Genomic DNA, 18,968 nt, shown 5'->3' on the forward strand with positions numbered 1-18,968 from the left:
CCTAGCTCTCCTGTAGCCTGCTTCAGGTACTAGAAGGCCTCTATAAGGTCTCCCCAGAGCTGCCTTTTCTCCAGGCTGAACAGCCTCAAATCTCACAGCCTGACATTGCTTTAAAATATATATAATCCAATAATATATTATTAAATTTCTCTTCTGGGAAACACTGTTCAGCTTTGGATGTGGCTCAGAGACATGTTTTCTTTTCTGAGAGTTTCTAATTATGAGAGAATCGAGCTTAAACGAAATAAGTACCGTGTCCAGTTCTGGGCCCCTCAACTTAAGAAGGACACTGAGACACTTGAATGTGTCCGGAGAAGGGCAACAAGGCTGGGGAGGGCTCTGGAGCACAGCCCTGGGAGGAGAGGCTGAGGGAGCTGGGGTTGCTTAGCCTGGAGAAGAGGAGGCTCAGGGGAGACCTTCTTGCTGTCTACAACTACCTGAAGGGAGGTTGTAGCCAGGTGGGGGTTGGTCTCATCTCCCAGGCAATCAGCACCAGAACAAGAGAACACAGTCTCAAGATGTGCCAGGGGAAGTTTTGGCTGGAGGTGAGGAGAAAGTTCTCCACGGAAAGAGTTGTTGGCCATTGGGATGTGCTGCCCAGGGAGGTGGTGGAGTCACCATCCCTGGAGGTGTTCAAGAGGGGATTGGATGTGGCACTTGAAGCCATGGCTTGGTTAGTCACGAGGTGTTGGGTGACAGGTTGGACTTGATGATCTCTGATGTCTTTTCCATCCTTATAGAATCAATGATTCTAAGTATCTTTAAATCAGTCATAACTGGTCATAGAAGAAAGTTCCCCTGCTCACTGCAGGATGAGCTTGAAGGGTCCCTTCCAACCCAGTGCAATCTGTGATTATATTACATCAGATCACACCTTAGGAGTGATGTAACAGATGCAGTGCTGCAATAAGATGAATACTTTTCTTTCCCAGATCGGTTACACTAGGCAAAGTTTTCTTCCTTATACACACTAGGAAGAAAATAAAAGAGAAGTGGGGAAATTATGCAAGTACAGATAAAAAGGATTTATTCCACTCCAACTCTGCTGCACTCTCTAGCTTGTTATTTAAGTGCTGGGAACATTTCTGATTCAAACAAAGGGAAAAAATTCTTAGCTTGGAAAATGTCTTTTATTTCTTAAGCAGCTCAGAGGTGCGCACAGCACCTGCTTCTCTGGAGAGCTACAACTGCATACCACAAATTCCCTAGCAAGAATTCCCTGAGTGAAAGCCTTCCTGCACAGATTACTTCAAACAAAAGTGAGGTCAGATCCATGTTGGTGAAGAGGATCTTTAAAAAGCTTCCAGCCACAGTGATCCTCACACTCCTACTCGGAGCAGGAACTTACTTAAGAAGACATCACTTCCTTTCTCGAAAGGGAGAGTTCTGTGCAATTTGTGTGGGGGGGATTGTTTTGGTGTTTTTTTTTAACTGACTGGCAAGAGAGCAGCATTTTAACATAGTATATAAATAATAGCAACAACCCATGAAGCTCCAAGGTTATGCCTGCGTTAGGAACACCGATAAGAATGATGCCAACATTGTGCCTCAGAAGCAGGCGGTGTTTTGACTCCATCGGTTTGTTAGGCAGTCATTTATAATCAATATTCATTATTAGATACTATTATATGCTGGGGCATTTTTAAACATCCAGGCCAGTCTCAGAGACTAGCCTGGATGTTAAGCTAGATTTAGATTCAACATTAGGAAGAAATTCTTCCCTGTGATGAGAGTGGGGAGGCAGTGGAACAGGTTGCCCAGCAAAGTTGGGGAGGCTCCAAGCCTGGAAATGTTGAAAGCCAGGTTGGATGGGGCCTTGAGCAAGCTGCTCTAGTAGGAGGCATCCCTGCTTATGGCAGGGGGTTTGATCTAGATATTCTTCAATTTCCCTTCCAGCCCAGACCATTCAATGATTCTGTAATTCTCTGATTCTATTTATTCTACATTGTGTTCATCGAGCTTCAAAGGACCATTTACACACAAGATCATGAAGAGGAGATTGGAGGTTTCAGAAATCAATGGTGTGGTACACATCTCTCATAAAGTGTTTAACCTCATTTTGGACACTTCATGATACCTCACCTAATCTTCAGCTGCTGCTCTGGAAAGGGGAATGTCTGCTATATGTAGTCTAGCTTTCCTATCTGCCCTGCAAGAGTATCTTGCAAGCATCTCTGATAGACTCATAGAATCAATAAGGTTGGAAAAGATCTCAAAGATCATCATGTCCAACCTATCACCCAAGACCTCAAGACTACTAAACCATGGCTTCAAGTTCCATGTCTAATCCCCTCTTGAACACCTCCAGGGATGGTGACTCCACTACCTCCTTGGGCAGAATATCCCAATGGCCAACAACTCTCTCGGTGAAGAACTTTCTCCTCACCTCCAGCCTAAACTTCCCCTGGCACAGCTTGAGACTGTGTCCTCTTGTTCTGATGCTGCTTGCCTGGGAGAAGAGACCAACCCCTACCTGCTTACAACCTCCCTTCAGGTAGCTGTAGACAGCAATGAGGTCTCCCCTGAGCCTCCTCTTCTCCAGGCTAAACAATCTCAGCTCCCTCAGCCTCTCTTAGGGCTGTGCTTGAGGGCTCTCCCCAGCCTTGTTGCCCTTCTCTGGACACATTCAAGTGTCTCAATGTCCTTCTTAAACTGAGGGGCCCAGAACTGGACACAGGACTCAAGGTGTGGCCTAACCAGTGCTGAGTACAGGGCAGAATGACTTCCCTGCTCCTGCTGGCCACACTATTTCTGATGCAGGCCAGGATGCCATTGGCCTTCTTGGCCACCTGGGCACACTGCTGGCTCATGTTCAGCCAGCTGTCAATCACCACCCCCCGGTCCCTTTCTGTTTGGCCGCTCTCCAGTAACTCCGATCCCAGCCTGTAGAGATGACACAGGACACCAGCATTTAGACATCTGACTACCTCTTAAGTCCTTTCACTGATAGAACACTTCCCAGAGACTGGAGCAAATCTGAGCACAAAGGGAAATACTGGAGAGAATTCAAAGCATACTTTGGCAATCCTGGAGCTTGAGATCATATTTGTAATCAATGCTGGTCTGATCCGTTCTCGCCAGAGGAACATCTTCGTAGTGAGGTGAAGAAATGCTTGAAAAATCAACAGTGGTGAACGGCTTTATGTCAAAGGAATGTGCATGGTCATCCATGGCAGACAGGTCCACTGGGCTGATTCCAAAATTCATGGGCCAAAACGGCATTTCTGTATCAACCATTGTAAGCCCTGCGGACAGAAAAAGAAACAGAGAGTTTAGAAGAAGCTGGGTCCCTCGTCAACATGTTCAAGCTCGAGCTGGAGTCCACTTGGTCACATTCAAAGGGTCGAGAGGCAAACTCACAAGAAGGCACAGGCTTGAGTACATCATCATGCAACACATTAGACTGCATAGCAACACTGTCTTATGAGGAGTAGCTGAGGGAACTGGGGGTGTTTATACTGGAGAAGAGGAGGCTGAGGGGAGACCTCGTTGCTCTCTACCACTCCCTCCCTGCTGTCCCTGCTGACTGCAGTGAGGTCAGACTGGATGACCTTTGGAGGTCCGTTCCAGCCTGGAACATTCTATGATTCTATATGCTTTAGTAAGCAAGAAAGTAATTAAACCTCCCCCCAAAACCTCAGTGAAGTGAAATTAAGGCAGCCTAACCAGAAAAAGACATTTTTTTTTCCTGTCAGACAGATAATAGTGACTTTAACAGCATCTCAAATAGAAGTCTCCCACAGTTAATTTATCAATTGTTGCAAATTCTAAACCATCATTCTTCCCAAGTGCCTGAAAATCATGAAGATTCTTATATTAAGGTAGAAAATAAGTAAATAAATAAATAAATAGTTGGTATTAAATAATGCTGAGTTTCCCCCCCAATAACCAGAATATTTGAAAGCTGTACTCATTGTTAGGAAGAAGTCCTGTACAGAGAGAGTGATTGGCCATTGGAATGGGCTGCCTGGGGAGGTGGTGGAGTCACCATCACTGGAGGTGTTCAGGAGGAGACTTAATGGGGTGCTTGGTTTCCATGGTTTAGTTGATTAGTTGGGTTGGATTGGTTGATGGGTTGGACGCGATGATCTTGAAGGTCTCTTCCAACCTGGTCTATTCTATTCTATTCTATTCTACTCTACTCTACTCTACTCTACACTATTCTATTCTATTCTATTCTATTCTATTCTATTCTATTCTATTCTATTCTATTCTATTCTATTCAAATCCATCAAAAGCTCCATCCCAGAGTCCTAAACCCAAGGCTCAAGGAAATCTGATTTGTGACCTTCCAAACTCCCTATGTCTTTCTGCAGTCTTGAAAGCAGCAAACAAAGAGAAAGCTTCAACCTGTAAAAGCCTTCAGCAAATCAAAGATATAAGATTAAACTGAAGCACCATCCTTGCTTTAGATATATTTCAGCTATGACAAAGTCTGTATGATAGCAGCAAGTGTAAAACAGTGTTTGGCAACTAGGGTCTGCTTTATAATTGTCCATGATTTATGAAAAGAACATTCTAACCTAAAAATAGAGTAGATGTTAGGGAGCAGAAACAACTTGGTCACTTTGGCTGTTTTGTTTGGCCTTTAGACCCAATCAAGTAAGTAGCCTTTAACCTCTAGATAACAGCAGCTTCGATTTGATCGACTTTGAATCAAAACTACTCTGGCACACTGCCACAGCTCCTGTGGCAAAATGAACACAATGGAATGGTCCTCCTCTAGAATTTTGAGGCCGTTCTTTGTTTTGACAGGCCTACAGGTGAATAACACAACTCTGCTGCAGATAGAACTGTAACCATTTCTATCTCCCCTCAGGGAAGCCATCATTGTTCAGCCACCTTTTAGGACTCACAGCACAACCCTTCAGTGCTTCTGCTTTGAGCACTGACAGCAGAGGTTGTAAGATTTCTTTGTTAATCTTCAATTTTGGATAAGAAATTCTCACTGCAGTGGGAACAAGAGATGCTGCTTTACCCCGTGCTGCACAACAACCATGCTGGCCTAAGCGGAAGGGGAGAAGGGGAACCTATAGCTCCTTCATGCTGCCAGTCCTATTACTACATGACTGATAGAGTCCTGCAGAGCAAGCAGTGTTTAAGGATGAGGGGCAATGGCTTCAAACTAGAGAAGGACAAGTTTAGGTTGGATATCAGGAAGAAGTTCTTTACTATGAGCGTGGTGGAACACTGGAACAGGCTGCCCAGGGAGGCGGCTGAGGTCCCTTCCCTGGAGATAGTGAAGGTAAGGCTCAATGAGGTCCTGGGCAATCTGATCTAGTTGGGGATGTCCCTGCTGACTGTGGGGATGTCAGACTAGATGACCTTTGGAGATCCCTTTTGGCCTGGACTATTCTATGATTCTATGAGACAACCTCATATTATCCTTAGTGAAAGCAAGATCTACCTTGGCCAAGCCACTCTCCATCATTTTCCACCAATCCTGGCTCACCAGTGAGGCCCCAGATGACTGGAAGCTGGCCAATGTGATCCCCATCCACAAGAAGGGTCGGATGGAGGAACCTGGAAACTCCAGGCCAGTCAGCCTGACCTCAGTGCCGGGGAAAGTGGTGGAGCAGATTATCCTGGCAGCAATAACTGTGCACCTGAAGGACGGCCAAGGGCTCAGGTCCAGCCAACATGGATTTAGGAAGGGCAGGTCCTGCCTCTCCAACCTGATCTCCTTCTATGATCAGGTGACCCACCTGGTGGACCTCAAAGATCATCAAGTCCAACCTGTCACCCAAGACCTCATGACTACTAAACCATGGCATCAAGTGCCAGATCCAATACCCTCTTGAACACCTCAAAAGAAAGAATGGAGATCTCCAGAGGTCCTTTCCAACCCCCACCCTGCTGAGATTTGTCAGGTCTGTGTTGGTTTGGAGAGTTTGGTTAGGCATAAGATGATTATTATGAAACTCCTGAATTATAACACAGCTACACTAGAAAGACTCAGATAATCACTGAAGTTCAGAGGCCTGTCTTGCCAGGCAGAGATTCCAAATGATAAGAGGCTATAGTTATGCCTAAGTAGGAACTTGCTGCTTTTGCCCTCAGCACAGCTAACCTGTTTCAGCCAGAGCTGTTTTGGTCAGGCTTTGGAACAGCCTGTCCAGGGAGGTGATGGAGTCACCATCCCTGGAGGTGTTCAAGAAACTGGTGGGAATGGCCCTTTGGGACATGGTTTAATGGCCATGGTGGTGTTGAGTTGAAGGTTGGACTTGATGATCTTAGAGGTTTTTTCCAACTGAACCAATTCTGTGATTCGTGGCAGAACTACTTCTAGCCCAGGAGCACGGTGCTTTAGGTTTTTATTATGCTGCAGAAGCAGCAAAATAAAAATACATAAATCAAAAGAAATCTGTCACTGTAACTATCACTTCATATGAGGAACTGTGCTTCACACATTGCTGTTTTTTCCTTTGTTAATTGTGTCGGGTTTTTTCCCTATGAAGATCTTAAATAGAATAGAATAAACCAGGTTGGAAGAGACCTTCAAGATCATCGTGTCCAACCTATCATCCAACACCACCTAATCAACTAAACCATGGAACCAAGCACCCTCACATACACCTCACATACATATGTGTTCACCTCACATACACTGACATCCTGCTTCACAGAATCACAGAATCAGTCAGGGTTGGAAGGGACCACAAGGTTCATCTAGTTCCAACCCCCCTGCTATGGGCAGGGACACCTCACACTAGATCAGGCTGGCCAGAGCCTCATCCAGCTTGGTCTTAAACACCCTGGGAATAAAGGATATAAAAATGCCAAGATTAGGCTGAGGAGAAAACCAGGGGACTGTGGGTGCACCTATCAGCTGCCACAGGTCACAAAGTAATTCAATTTTATGCTACTCATATTTCTGCTCTAAGGCAATAAAAGCTGGAATCGGCACCCATTTACAATCCTTTGAGAAAAGCCTATATAAACTCCACCCCTTCCAGAGGTTAACGTTGAACAAATGGCAGTATCAGTTCTTCTGATCTTCAGGAAGATAAAAAGCCTTTGTTAAACCATTCCACTGCAAAAGAAATGCCTTCGTTTCACAAAATCATTATGTTCTCTATGTTATAATTTCGACTAAGAGGTCCACAAAGGCATCTAGCAAAGCCATGGTACAGGTGCACATACACACAGGTGTTTGTAACTAGAGGCTTCTGTTACTAGAATGGAATAGAATAAGCCAGGTTGGAAGAGACCTTCGAAATCATCGTGTCCAACCTATCATCCAACACCACCTAATCAACTAAACCATGGCACCAAGCACCTCATCCAGTCTGTTCCTAAACACCTCCGGGGATGGTGACTCCACCACCTCCCTGGGCAGCACATTCCAATGGGCAATATCTCTCTCTATGAAGAATTTTTTCCTAACATCCAGCCTAAACCTCCCCTGGCACAGCTTGAGGCTGTGTCCTCTTGTTCTTGTGCTGCTTGCCTGGGAGAAGAGACCAACCCCCTCCTGGCTACAACCTCCCTTCAGTTGTAGAGAGCAATAAGGTCTCCCCTGAGCCTCCTCTTCTTCAGGCTAAGCAACCCCAGCTCCCTCAGCCTCTCCCCACAGGGCTGTACTCCAGACCCCTCCCCATCTTTGTTGCCCTTCTCTGGACACCTCCCAGCAAGTCAACATCTTTCCTAAACTGAGGGGCCCAGAACTGGACACAGGACTCAAGGTGTGGCCTAACCAGCGCTGAATACAGGGCACAATGACTTCCCTGTTCCTGCTGGCCACAATCTTCCTGATACAGGCCAGGATACCATTGGCCTTCTTGGCCACCTGGGCACACTGCTGGCTCATGTTCAGCCTACTGCCAACCAGTACCCCCAGGTCCCTTTCTGCCTGGCTGCTCTCCAGCCACTCTGACCCCAGCCTGTAGCACTGCATGGGGTTGTTGTGGCCAATGTGTAGAACCTGGCATTTGGATGTGTTAAATCTCATGCCCTTGGACTCTGGCCATCTGCCCAGCCTGTCAGAATCCCAGCATGGTGGGTCTTGGGAGGGACCTCTGGAGACCATCAAGTCTAACCCCCTGCAAAAGCAGAGTCACCCACAGCAGCTCACCCAGGATCACAATGTCCAGGCAGGTTTGGAATCTCTCCAGAGAAAGAGACTCCACAAGCTCTCTGGGCAGCCTGCTCCAGGGCTCCAGCATGCTTGCACCAAAGAAGTTTGTACTCATGTTCAGATGGAACTGCCTGGGTTCTGATTCGTGCCAGTTTCCACTTGACCTGTCACTGGGCACCACTGAGAACAGGCTGGCCCCATCTTCTTGCACCCTGCCATTTAGCTCCTACTCAGCATTGCTCAGATCCCCTCTGGGGCTGCTCTTCTCCAGGCTCAGCAGCCCCAGGGCTCTCAGCCTTTCCTTCTCACAGAGATGCTCCAAGCCTCTCAGCATGGACTCCAGTCCCTCTGCTGGATTCTCCCCAGCAGTCCTTGTCTCTCTTGAACTGGAGAGCCCAGAGGTGGAGCCAGTACTGCAGATGGTTATAAATCTGTGTCTGTCTATGTGGGGAAGATATGGAGAACCTGCCTTTTTCTGCCTAATCTTGGTTTTCCTCATTGCTGTACAAGACAAAACAAATTCTGTGCTTTCCCTGCTGTAAGGATTCTATTTCTATTGCTTGCTATGATATCTGTGGTAAAGGATTATCTACCTCCTGCATTTCATGCTCACAGAAGGCCTAAAATATTTAACTTTCTCTCATTCTGCACACATTTCTGATTTGGCTGGTTGGAAAAAACCCAAAGCAGCAATGTGACCTTGTATACAGATACACCAATCCATAGCTATTTTGCAGGGCTGCCAGGATTTCAAAGCAATCTTGAAGATGTCAGTGTGATAGATTCCGTGCTGCAAGAATATCTAAGGTCAAATCAATCACAAGGCAGCTGTTGTGTGCTTCCTTCCTCTCTTTCTGGGTGACAAGATGCATATTAGAGCATTTCTTTGTGCAATAAAAACAGCTAGGCACCAATGATACCCTGATAGTATTCTTCAGAAGAAACTTTTGAATTAAGAGAATTTGCTCAGGTTTTGAGTGTTGAAATCCAAGTATTTCCTCAGCAGCTGTGAAGTTTGGGCCTTCACATATGACTGCTCTTAGTCAAATTACAGATAACCTCTTCAACTTAATAACATTGGCTGGTAACACTGGAAACAAACTGACTTTTACTGTTCTGAGTAATTTATATCATAAAAGGTTTTCATAGAATCATAGAATCAATAAGGTTGGAAAAGACCTCAAAGATCATCAAGTCCAACCTGTCACCCAACACCTCATGACTACTAAACCATGGCTTCAAGTTCCATGTCTAATCCCCTCTTGAACACCTCCAGGGATGGTGACTCCACCACCTCCCTGGGCAGCACATCCCAATGACTAACAACTCTCTCTGTGAAGAACTTTCTCCTCACCTCCAGTCTAAGCTTCCCCTGGCACAGCTTGAGACTGTGTCCTCTTGTTCTGGTGCTGGTTGCCTGGGAGAAGAGACCAACCCCCACCTGGCTACAACCTCCCTTCAGGGAGCTGGAGAGAGCAATGAGGTCTCCCCTGAGCCTCCTCTTCTCCAGGCTAAGCAACCCCAGCTCCCTCAGCCTCTCCTCACAGGGCTGTGCTCCAGACCCCTCCCCAACCTCATTGCCCTTCTCTGGACACGGTCAAGTGTCTCAATGTCCTTCTTAAACTGAGGGGCCCAGAACTGGACACAGGACTCAAGGTGTGGCCTAACCAGTGCTGAGTACAGGGGCACAATGACATCCATGTAGTATTTCTGTGCCAATTTTATTCTTCCATTATTAAAAACTAAAAGGTGTAAACTGCTCCCCTCTGTTTAATAGTTAGTTTGCAGATATTTCTATTTTGCTCCTTGATTTCTGCATGTGTACTTTCTATTTTCCCTCTACCTAAATGATCAATTAATCATTTCCCCCTGAAAAAGTAATATTTCATTGCAGCCTTCTCATGCCTTTTAAACAACCCACCCCAAACACTAAAACATTAAAACATTCAAAGCACCACTACAATCAATAGGGCTACTCCAGAATTCTTTCCCAAAACTCACAGAGGGTCTTAGGAGATCCAGGTAATAAAAACATCACCCCCATTGGTTAAAAAAAAAAGAAAAGGTATTTTTGTGGGCAAAAATCATTCTCAGCCAGCACCAGGCTGTGCAGAGTAGGAGCAGAGATGTTATTCACGTGAAGTCCGATGAATGTGCTCTCACATCTAATCATCAAAAAGAGCAGCAGTGAAAAAGAGAATGCTCTGGAGATAACATTAAAGCACTGAGATAGCAAACTAATTGTTGCAACTCCCTTCAGCTGCATTTGATCTCCTGTAGCCAACTGCTAACTATTATCTGCAAGGAAATTAAAGGTGGCACATGAGCTCATCTGATTCAACTGCGAGGGCTTACAGTTAGTTAACCTGGTGCTGATTGTGAGCCCTCTCACGATCATTAAGTTACACCCTCCAAGTAGCAATTGCAAATTGAGTTGATTTCCAGTTCCTAAGGAGTTGTTCAGGGTGTTTTGCATCTTAGGAAAGCATAAAATAGAGCAGAAGAGATTAGCATGGTATGAAAAACATCTTGGATCACAGGCTGCTCTTTACCATAAACACTACCTGTGCTCAGTTAACCTGAAAGGCCTGTTGCACTACATTCTAGACACACTCTTTCCAGACAAAACTACCAAAATATGACCCTAGAGGTATTTAATGAAGCAACCAGAACATCCTAACCTCATAGGAGTTACAGAAAAGCAGAAGGGAAGAAAAAAAAAAGAAAGAGAATCAGAATTGTCAGGGTTGGAAGGGAACTCAAGGGTCATCTAGTCTCCTTCTCTGGAGACTTTCAAGACCCATCTGGATGTGTTCCTGTGTCACCTGTGCTAGACTCTATGGTCCTACTCTGGCAGGGGGGTTGGACTTGATCTTTGGAGGTCCCTTCCAACCCCTAACATCTTGTGATCCTGTGAGTTTCAACCCCCCTGCCATGGGCACGGACCCCTCGTGCTAGATCAGGCTGCTCAGAGCCCTCAAAGCCCCAAATAGTTAAAGCCTCTCAGCTTTGAAATGTTACTAAAATGAAGGCAATGGCATAATTGTACTCCATGGGACAGGTATAAATATGGACAAGTAGCCACACAATTTCAGTGTTGGGGTTTGGGTTTGTTTGGCTTGAAATTGAAACACTTTTCAGGGACTAGTTTGAATTTCATCTCCCGTCTAAATGTGTCAGAGTTTGTCAAGCGTGGTTTAGAAGTCACGAGGTCTTGGGTGACAGGTTGGACTTGATGATCTTTGAGGTCTTTTCCAACCTTATTGATTCTATGATTCTATGCATGTACTGCAGGACTTAATGGGGCTTTCACCAGCTGATTTAATTAAAGCAGGCTCAGATTGTCTCTGAAAGAATGCCATGTAGAAGTTGGTTAAGATCACATAACCACGTCTAGCTTTTAAGATGGCTTTAGAGGTGGGGAAGGGTCAGCTTGATATTCCTGTACAGTTCATTTATTTATCCTGCTTAAGGGGAATGACAACAAAATGTTTTCTGTGTGCCTTGCCAAAATATATCTGCCTTGAATGATGGCACAACATCCTCTGAATTAAAGACCTTCATTGATCTGTCAGAAGAGAACATTGCCAAAGGACTATAAGAAGAGAAAGGAGTCTTGTGAGAAAACAATTGCAATGTGGCAATGGACAAGCAGCTCAAGCCAACACTGTCAGCAGCGCTGGGGTGGGGTTTTTTTGAGTCCTGAATGTGAGGCATAGGGTCTGGTGACACACTGTGTCCAGATAGCTGGTGGTGGCTGGAAGGTGGAGATGGTCATTAGTTCTAGCCAGACCTGGTGAAATGGTACCACTTTGTCCTAGCCATTGTTCTTCTGGTTAGTTAGGGAAAATTGCATCAGCTTACTGTGTTGATTTTTCCCCAGAGGAAAAAATAAAATAGATGCTACCCTTCAGACTTTTGTCTCAGTTTTCCACATATCCAGTGAGAGAATATTGTATTTCATTTCCCCCAACCCCTCCTCCCCCCACCCTGTTTTCTATGTTATCACTAAACCGGCGATCTTCTTCAGCAGGGGTGATCACAGAATCATAAAGGTTGGAAGGGACCTCAAGGATCAGCCAGTTCCAACCCCCCTGCCATGGGCAGGGACACCTCACACTACAGCAGGTTGCTCACAGCCACATCCAGCCTGGCTGCAAAAACCTCCAGGCAGGAGGCTTCCACCACCTCCCTGGGCAACCTGTGCCAGTCTCTCACCACCCTTATGGGGAAGAACTTCTTCCTAACATCCAATCTGAATCTACCCATGATATTACTGTACAAAATGTTCATTTTCCTGAGTATGTCTGACTACCACTGAGCTTAGTTTAAGCCTTTAGCAGATACCTTCTTCAGTCTCATTTTTCATTCGTTGTATGTGTTATTATAACGGACTTTATCTAATAGATATTATATTTGCATAAAATAAAGGTATTTTGGCTTTGGATAAACCAAAGTATGTGATCCCCCCCATATTTCAAACGGTGACTCAGAGCTCTTGGACATAATCCATTTAATACATTAAAGCAACTGCTGTGTGGTCTGCAGGTTCTGCAGTCCGTAAGGCAGGACTTGCATGCCTCCGTGCTCTGTTGCTGCAGAGTCAGCAGAGGGAGCACAACATAACTAAGACAAAAAAAAAACCCAACCTCTTTCCAAGAACTCTGCTGACACAATCGGTGATGCTCTTGAACAAACAAGCACAGAGAAAAGCACCTCCAGTTCAGGGCTTGACAAAAAGAAGTCAGCCTCGAACTGCAGCAGGAAATACAGCCAAAAAGAAACCAAACCTGAAATCACAAACAAACAAACAAGGCTTGAAAAGCTTGCTTTAAAACTTCCCCTACAGAATGTTGCATTATGATGTTTGCATTAGTAAAAAGCAGAGATAAAATTGATTCCACTCCCCCTTCCCCAATTTTATCCATGTGCCTATTCAAAGCAGTGGTATAATTCAGGGCAGGAATTGTTTCATTCATGTGATGACACTGAACAGCAATATATTGGTAGGACTTTAAGTGGAATGGAATGGAATGGAATGGAATGGAATGGAATGGAATGGAATGGAATAGAATAGAATAGAATAGAATAGAATAGAATAGAATAGAATAGAATAGAATAGAATAGAATAGAATTAACCAGGTTGGAAAAGACCTTTGAGATCCTCGAGTCCCACCTCTCACCCAACACCATCTAATCAACTAAACCATGGCACCAAGCACCCCATCCAGTCTTTTCATAAGCACCTCCAGGGATGGTGACTCCACCACCTCCCTGGGCAGCACATCCCAATGGCCAATTTCTCTTTCTGTGAAGATTTTCTTCCTAACATCCAGCCTAAACCTCCCCTGGTGCAGCTTGAGACTGTGTCCTCTTGTTCTGGTGCTGGTTGCCTGGGAGAAGAGACCAACCCCCACCTGGCTACAACCTCCCTTCAGGGAGTTGGAGAGAGCAAGAAGGTCTCCCTTGAGCCTCCTCTTCTCCAGGCTAAGCAACCCCAGCTCCCTCAGCCTCTCCTCACAGGGCTGTGCTCCAGACCCCTCCCCAGCTTTGTTGCCCTTCTCTGGACACCTCCCAGCAAGTCAACATCTTTCCTAAATTGAGGGGCCCAGAACTGAACACAGGACTCAAGGTGTGGCATATCCAGTAGTTACCTAAAGCAGTCTTTTTCCAAACCAGCTACCACTTTGATTGTGGGGAAAGGGCCCAGGCTTACTTAGGTAATGGATAGAATAAGTATTGACAAAGTTTTGTACTGTACATTCAGTATTGCCTTTCAGCATTCCTACCCTAGAACTGTGTATTCTAGCAGGAACAGTACTTCTGCATGCACCCTGGAGTCAAACACATTCCTGCTCCCACCACTGGCTCAGCACATTTTCTCTTTCTCTTTTCAGGTGTGAATGTCTCAAAAATATTGACAGGAATGCAAACTGAGTTCACAGCAGAACAAAAGAACAACTCTTTTATGCACATATTTCAACCAGAGAACTCTAAGCTCCTTGCCCTCCTTAATTTTACCTGCAGAACCAAAGACAATACTTAGTGTCCTCTAGCAAAAGTGGAGTGTCAGCTCCATGGGAACAAGGGACTTAGTGAAGTAGTAGGTTCACAGATGATTTGATGCTTTGCTTTTAAGTTCACAGATGATTTGATGCTCTGCTTTTAAGGTAGTCCCAAATCCACACACAAGATCAAGACAATGGGTGACATTTTGGAATCTGTTCCTCAGATCCAACCCTCAAGCCATCTAAACACAGCCCCCCCTGCCCCCGCCCCCAGTGTATATGCCCATTAGGAAAGATACCTGACAATGCTAAAGAGATGCAACATAGATGGTCTGATTTTGAAAGAATGGGAATAAACATTCCATATGAAACAAAATGTAGTGGTTCCAGGCAAAAAGAGTTTGTTACATCCTTGGGCAGAGGAGGAGGGGGAGGGATGTATCACTGCTGTGGCAGGGTGCAGGCAACAGGCACACCTCAGGGGTTAATCACTGAGTGGGAAGGGTATGAGCTGATGAAAGTCTCCTATTACAGTCTGCTGTCCTAACCTGCAGAACCAGCACAGGACCAAAATCCTGATAGTGAAAAGAAAAGCAGTAAGCTGGGGCTGAGTGGAATGTTAAGGTGTGACAACACACCAGAAACTCCCAGGAACTTCTTGAAACACTGCCATCAGACACCAATTTGTGACACAACTCCCCAGTACAAACCATGGAGGAGTGTAGAGGACTGGATGGCTTAAAAAGCAGGCTGAGAAACCCAAGTGGTGTACTGTGCAAAGGGCTGCAGAGAGCAGTGACACAGAGATCCTTCAAAAAAAGTCAACTCATTCATCTTCTCAGCAAGACTGCACAGGAAAACATCAGAAGAAACCTGAGAAATGGTGTAAGTCCAAACACTTGAAAAGGCCAAAAGCAAGCAGCTCATAAATCAGTAGGAAATGTGTTTTATTCCTGTAACTGAATTACAACTACAAGCTGTGATCACTAAGAGCATAAAATTTACTGCAATGATTAGGAAGTAGCTGTTAATAGAAACAGGGGGAAGGGAGGGAAGGGAAGGAAGGGAAAGGAAGGGAAAGAAGGGAAGGAAGGAAAGGAAGGGAAAGAAGGGAAGGAAAGGAAGGAAAGGAAGGAAGGGAAGGAAGGGAAAGAAGGGAAGAAAGGGGAAGAAGGGAAGGAAGGGAAAGACGGGAAGGAAGGGGAAGAAGGGAAGGAAGGGAAAGACGGGAAGGAAGGGGAAGAAGGGAAGGAAGGGAAAGACGGGAAGGAAGGGAAGGAAGGGCAGACTCTTCAGGGACTAATAGATTTGTTTGATTTAAAACACATTTTCTGTCCTGGTCCTCTGTAACCCACACAAAACAGTGAATGGCCTGGGTTCTTATTTGAACCAGCAGCATTTTATACCCTTGCAGCAACACAAACCATTGTAAGTATAAATGCAAATGAGAAACAAGCTCAGAAATGCCACAGGCTACACACATATGCTACAAATTCTACCATCCTACTTCAGTTACTTAATGTAGGGTTTGGTCCATTCTGATACTGGAGAGTTATCAGTGAAGCTTAAAGATGTTTCAGGGTATGAAAGAAATCGATTGCAAGGTGGTGCTCAAGCAACGGCGTCGCTAGAAACGGAGAGGGTTGGACAGTGGAAGAGAGCTGCAGAAGAAATACTGATTTATGTATTGGGAGAAGTTGGTGGTCAGAGAGAAATAGTTCAGATTTAAGAGGAACAGCACTTCAAAATCATGGGGAACACAATGCCAGCATTGTGGGAATGACACGGCGGTGGTAACAGACTGTCTACCGCTGAAATGAAAGTGTTCTGCTGCTGCCACCAGACTGACGGCACTGAGGTGGAGAGAGCATTTCTGTCCTGGTAACTCAGAGGCAAAGTCTGTGGGAAAGGACCCTGAAGCTGTTCTTAGAAATACCTAAGTGAAAACAAATAAAAGCCAAACAAAACCAATAACAACAACATCCCCAGCAAACCACAAACCCTGCAGTTTTGTAGCTACAGGCAGCTGCAGTTTGTGCTTTTTGAGGCGTCATGTGGTGAAACTAAAATGAATCCTGATGACAGACTTATCTTCCAATGCTTTTCATTCCAGAATAGCTAAAGACTATCTCCCACTCTTCAAAATAAAAATGAATATTATTATTATTTTTTTTTCACTCCATTGAACAAAAAGAAAACAAACCAACACCTCCAGAAGGAAAAAAACCAACCAAGCAAACCTGAAAAATCAGGTTATCTCCTGATTGCCAGTATGGAAACCAGAGATCCTAGAGAATCATGGAATTGTTAGGGCTGGAAGGGGCCTCAAGGATCAGCCAGTTCCAACTCCCCTGCCATGGGCAGGGACAACTCACACTACAGCAGGCTGCCCAGAGCCACATCCAGCCTGGCCTTAAAAACTTCCAGCGATGAGGCTTCCGCCACCTCCCTGGGCAACCTCTGCCAGTGTCTCACCACCCTCATGGGGAACAACTTCTTCCCAACCTCCAATGGGAATCTACCCATTTCTAGTTTTTTTCCATTCCCTCCAGTGCTATCACTACCTGACACCCTCAAAAGTCCCTCCCCAGCTTTCTTGTAGCCCCCTTCAGATACTGGAAGGCCACAATTAGGTCTCCTCAGAGTCTTCTCTTCTCTAGACTGAACAGCCCCAACTCTCTCACTCTCCCCTCCAGAACTGAAGATTCAAGACTTCTAAAGTGCCAAGACTTTATATGGCTATTTAACTACTTCACAGTATCACAGAATCACCAAGGCTGGAAGAGACCTCAAAGATCATCAAGTCCAACCTGTCACCACAGACCATGACTAGACCATGGCACCAAGTGCCACATCCAATCCCCTCTTGAACACCTCCAGGGATGGTGACTCCACCACCGCCCTGGGCAGCACGTTCCAATGGCGAACGACTCTCTCAGTGAAGTTCTCCTCACCTCGAGCCTAAACTTCCCCTGGCACAGCTTGAGACTCTGTCCTCTTGTTCTGGTGCTGGTTGCTTGAGAGAAGAGACCAACTCCCTCCTGGCAACAACCACCCTTCAGGTAGCTGTAGAGAGCAATGAAGTCTCCCCTGAGCCTCCTCTTCTCCAGGCTAAACAATGCCAGCTCCTTCAGCCTCTCCTTGTAGGGCTTGTGCTCAAGGCCTTAGTAGAGCTCACATCCAGATCATCTGGGGGGTTTTGAGGGATTTGGGGAAGCCAGAAACATGCAGCTTGTCTCTGCCTTGCACTGGCAATACGTTAAAAGTCTCCTGTGCTGTAAAATGTAGGCGTTGCTCTCTATGAATCATTGTGATTTAAAAAAGGGATCCTGATAGATAGGCAGTGAATCACGGTCAATTTTGTAATCAGAAAAAGCTGGTGACTCCAGAGAGACCTTTGCCCCCCTTGGCACAGCCTGATAAGGGGGATGTGCCAAGCCACTGAGGAGGAAGCCTTCCCTTGTCATGGAAGTGGCCTCAGAAAGCTTGAAGGAAGCAATTGATTTAAAAGATACTTTAAAAAATTCCTGGGTTGTATACAAGCAAAGCTTCATGCACTAGGAAGTCACAACTCATAGAATCATACAATCAACAAGGTAGGAAAAGACCTCAAAGATCATCAAGCCCAACCTGTCACCACAGACCTCATGACTACTAGACCATGGCACCAAGTGCCACGTCCAATCCCTGCTTGAACACCTCCAGGGATGGTGACTCCACCACCTCCCTGGGCAGCACATCCCAATGACGAACGACTCGCTCGGTGAAGAACTTTCTCCTCACCTCCAGCCTAAACTTCCCCTGGTGCAGCGTGAGACTGTGTCCTCTTGTTCTGCTGCTGGTTGCCTGGGAGAAGAAACCGACCCCCACCTGGCTACAACCACCCTTCTGGTAGATGTAGACAGCAATAAGGTCTCCCCTGAGCCTCCTGAGAAGAGCTGTTCTTGGCTCCAAGACTCAATGGACCTTTTTTAGCTGGCATGTATTTATACTGGGCAGACTTTCATTGAACCATGGAATTGTTTCAGTTAGAAAAGACCTCTAAGACTGAGTACATCCTTCAACCCACCACCACCATAGCTGTTAAACCTTGTCCCAAAATGCCGTGGCTACACATTTCTTGAACACCTCCAGGGATGGGGACTCCACCACCTCCCTGGGCAGCCTGTTCCAATGCCTGACCACTCATTCAGGAAAGAAATTTTTCCTAATATCCAACTTACACGTCCCTGGGTGCAATTTCAAGCCACTTCCTCTCATTCTATCATCTGATCCTAGAGAGAAGAGACCAACCCCTGTCTCACTACAACCTCTTTTCAGGCATCTGTAGAGTGCGAGAAGGTCTCCCTTCACCTTCCTTTTCTCTAAACAACCCCAGTTCCCTCAGCTGCTTCTCACCAGCCCTGTTCTCCACACCCTTCCCCAGATTTTTTTGCCCTTCTCTGGACATGCTCCAGCACCTCAATGTCCTTCTTATAGGGAGGGATCCAAAACTGAAACCAGGATTGGAGGTGTGGCTTCACCAGTGCCCAGTACAGGGACACAATCACTTCCCTACTGCTGTTTACCTGTATTACTCAGGTCTAGTGACAATTTCACTAACTACAGGAAATCTATGTAACTAAACCCCTTCCTATTTATGCAGCTTAATCTACACCTTTTTTTTTTTTTTTTTAAATTATTACTCTTTTTTAATTTTTGCTTTGACACTGACTCGAGAGGGCAGAACAATCTGCTTCCAGCAGCTTGGGAACTCAATAGTGCTACTAAAACAGTGATCCAGAAATCTTTCCATACATCTCCAAGACATTCACTAAGATAATACTGTTTTAAATTATCTGGGCCCCTCAGTTTAGGAAAGATGTTGACTTGCTGGGAGGTGT

General features: G+C 45.6%; 1 protein-coding gene across 2 annotated transcripts in view; it reads right to left on the bottom strand.

The window, feature by feature from the left end:
* Positions 1-18,968, bottom strand: part of PPARG (peroxisome proliferator activated receptor gamma) — an 80,718-nt gene that overhangs the window by 25,599 nt on the left and 36,151 nt on the right. For both annotated transcript variants that reach the window (XM_054166600.1, XM_054166609.1), the window contains exon 2: positions 3,018-3,245. In XM_054166600.1, the coding sequence (XP_054022575.1) occupies positions 3,018-3,245 (228 nt within the window). The remainder of the gene's footprint in view (positions 1-3,017; positions 3,246-18,968) is intronic.

Source organism: Dryobates pubescens, chromosome 1, assembly GCF_014839835.1.
Source record: "Dryobates pubescens isolate bDryPub1 chromosome 1, bDryPub1.pri, whole genome shotgun sequence".
NCBI classification, from domain to species: domain Eukaryota; kingdom Metazoa; phylum Chordata; class Aves; order Piciformes; family Picidae; genus Dryobates; species Dryobates pubescens.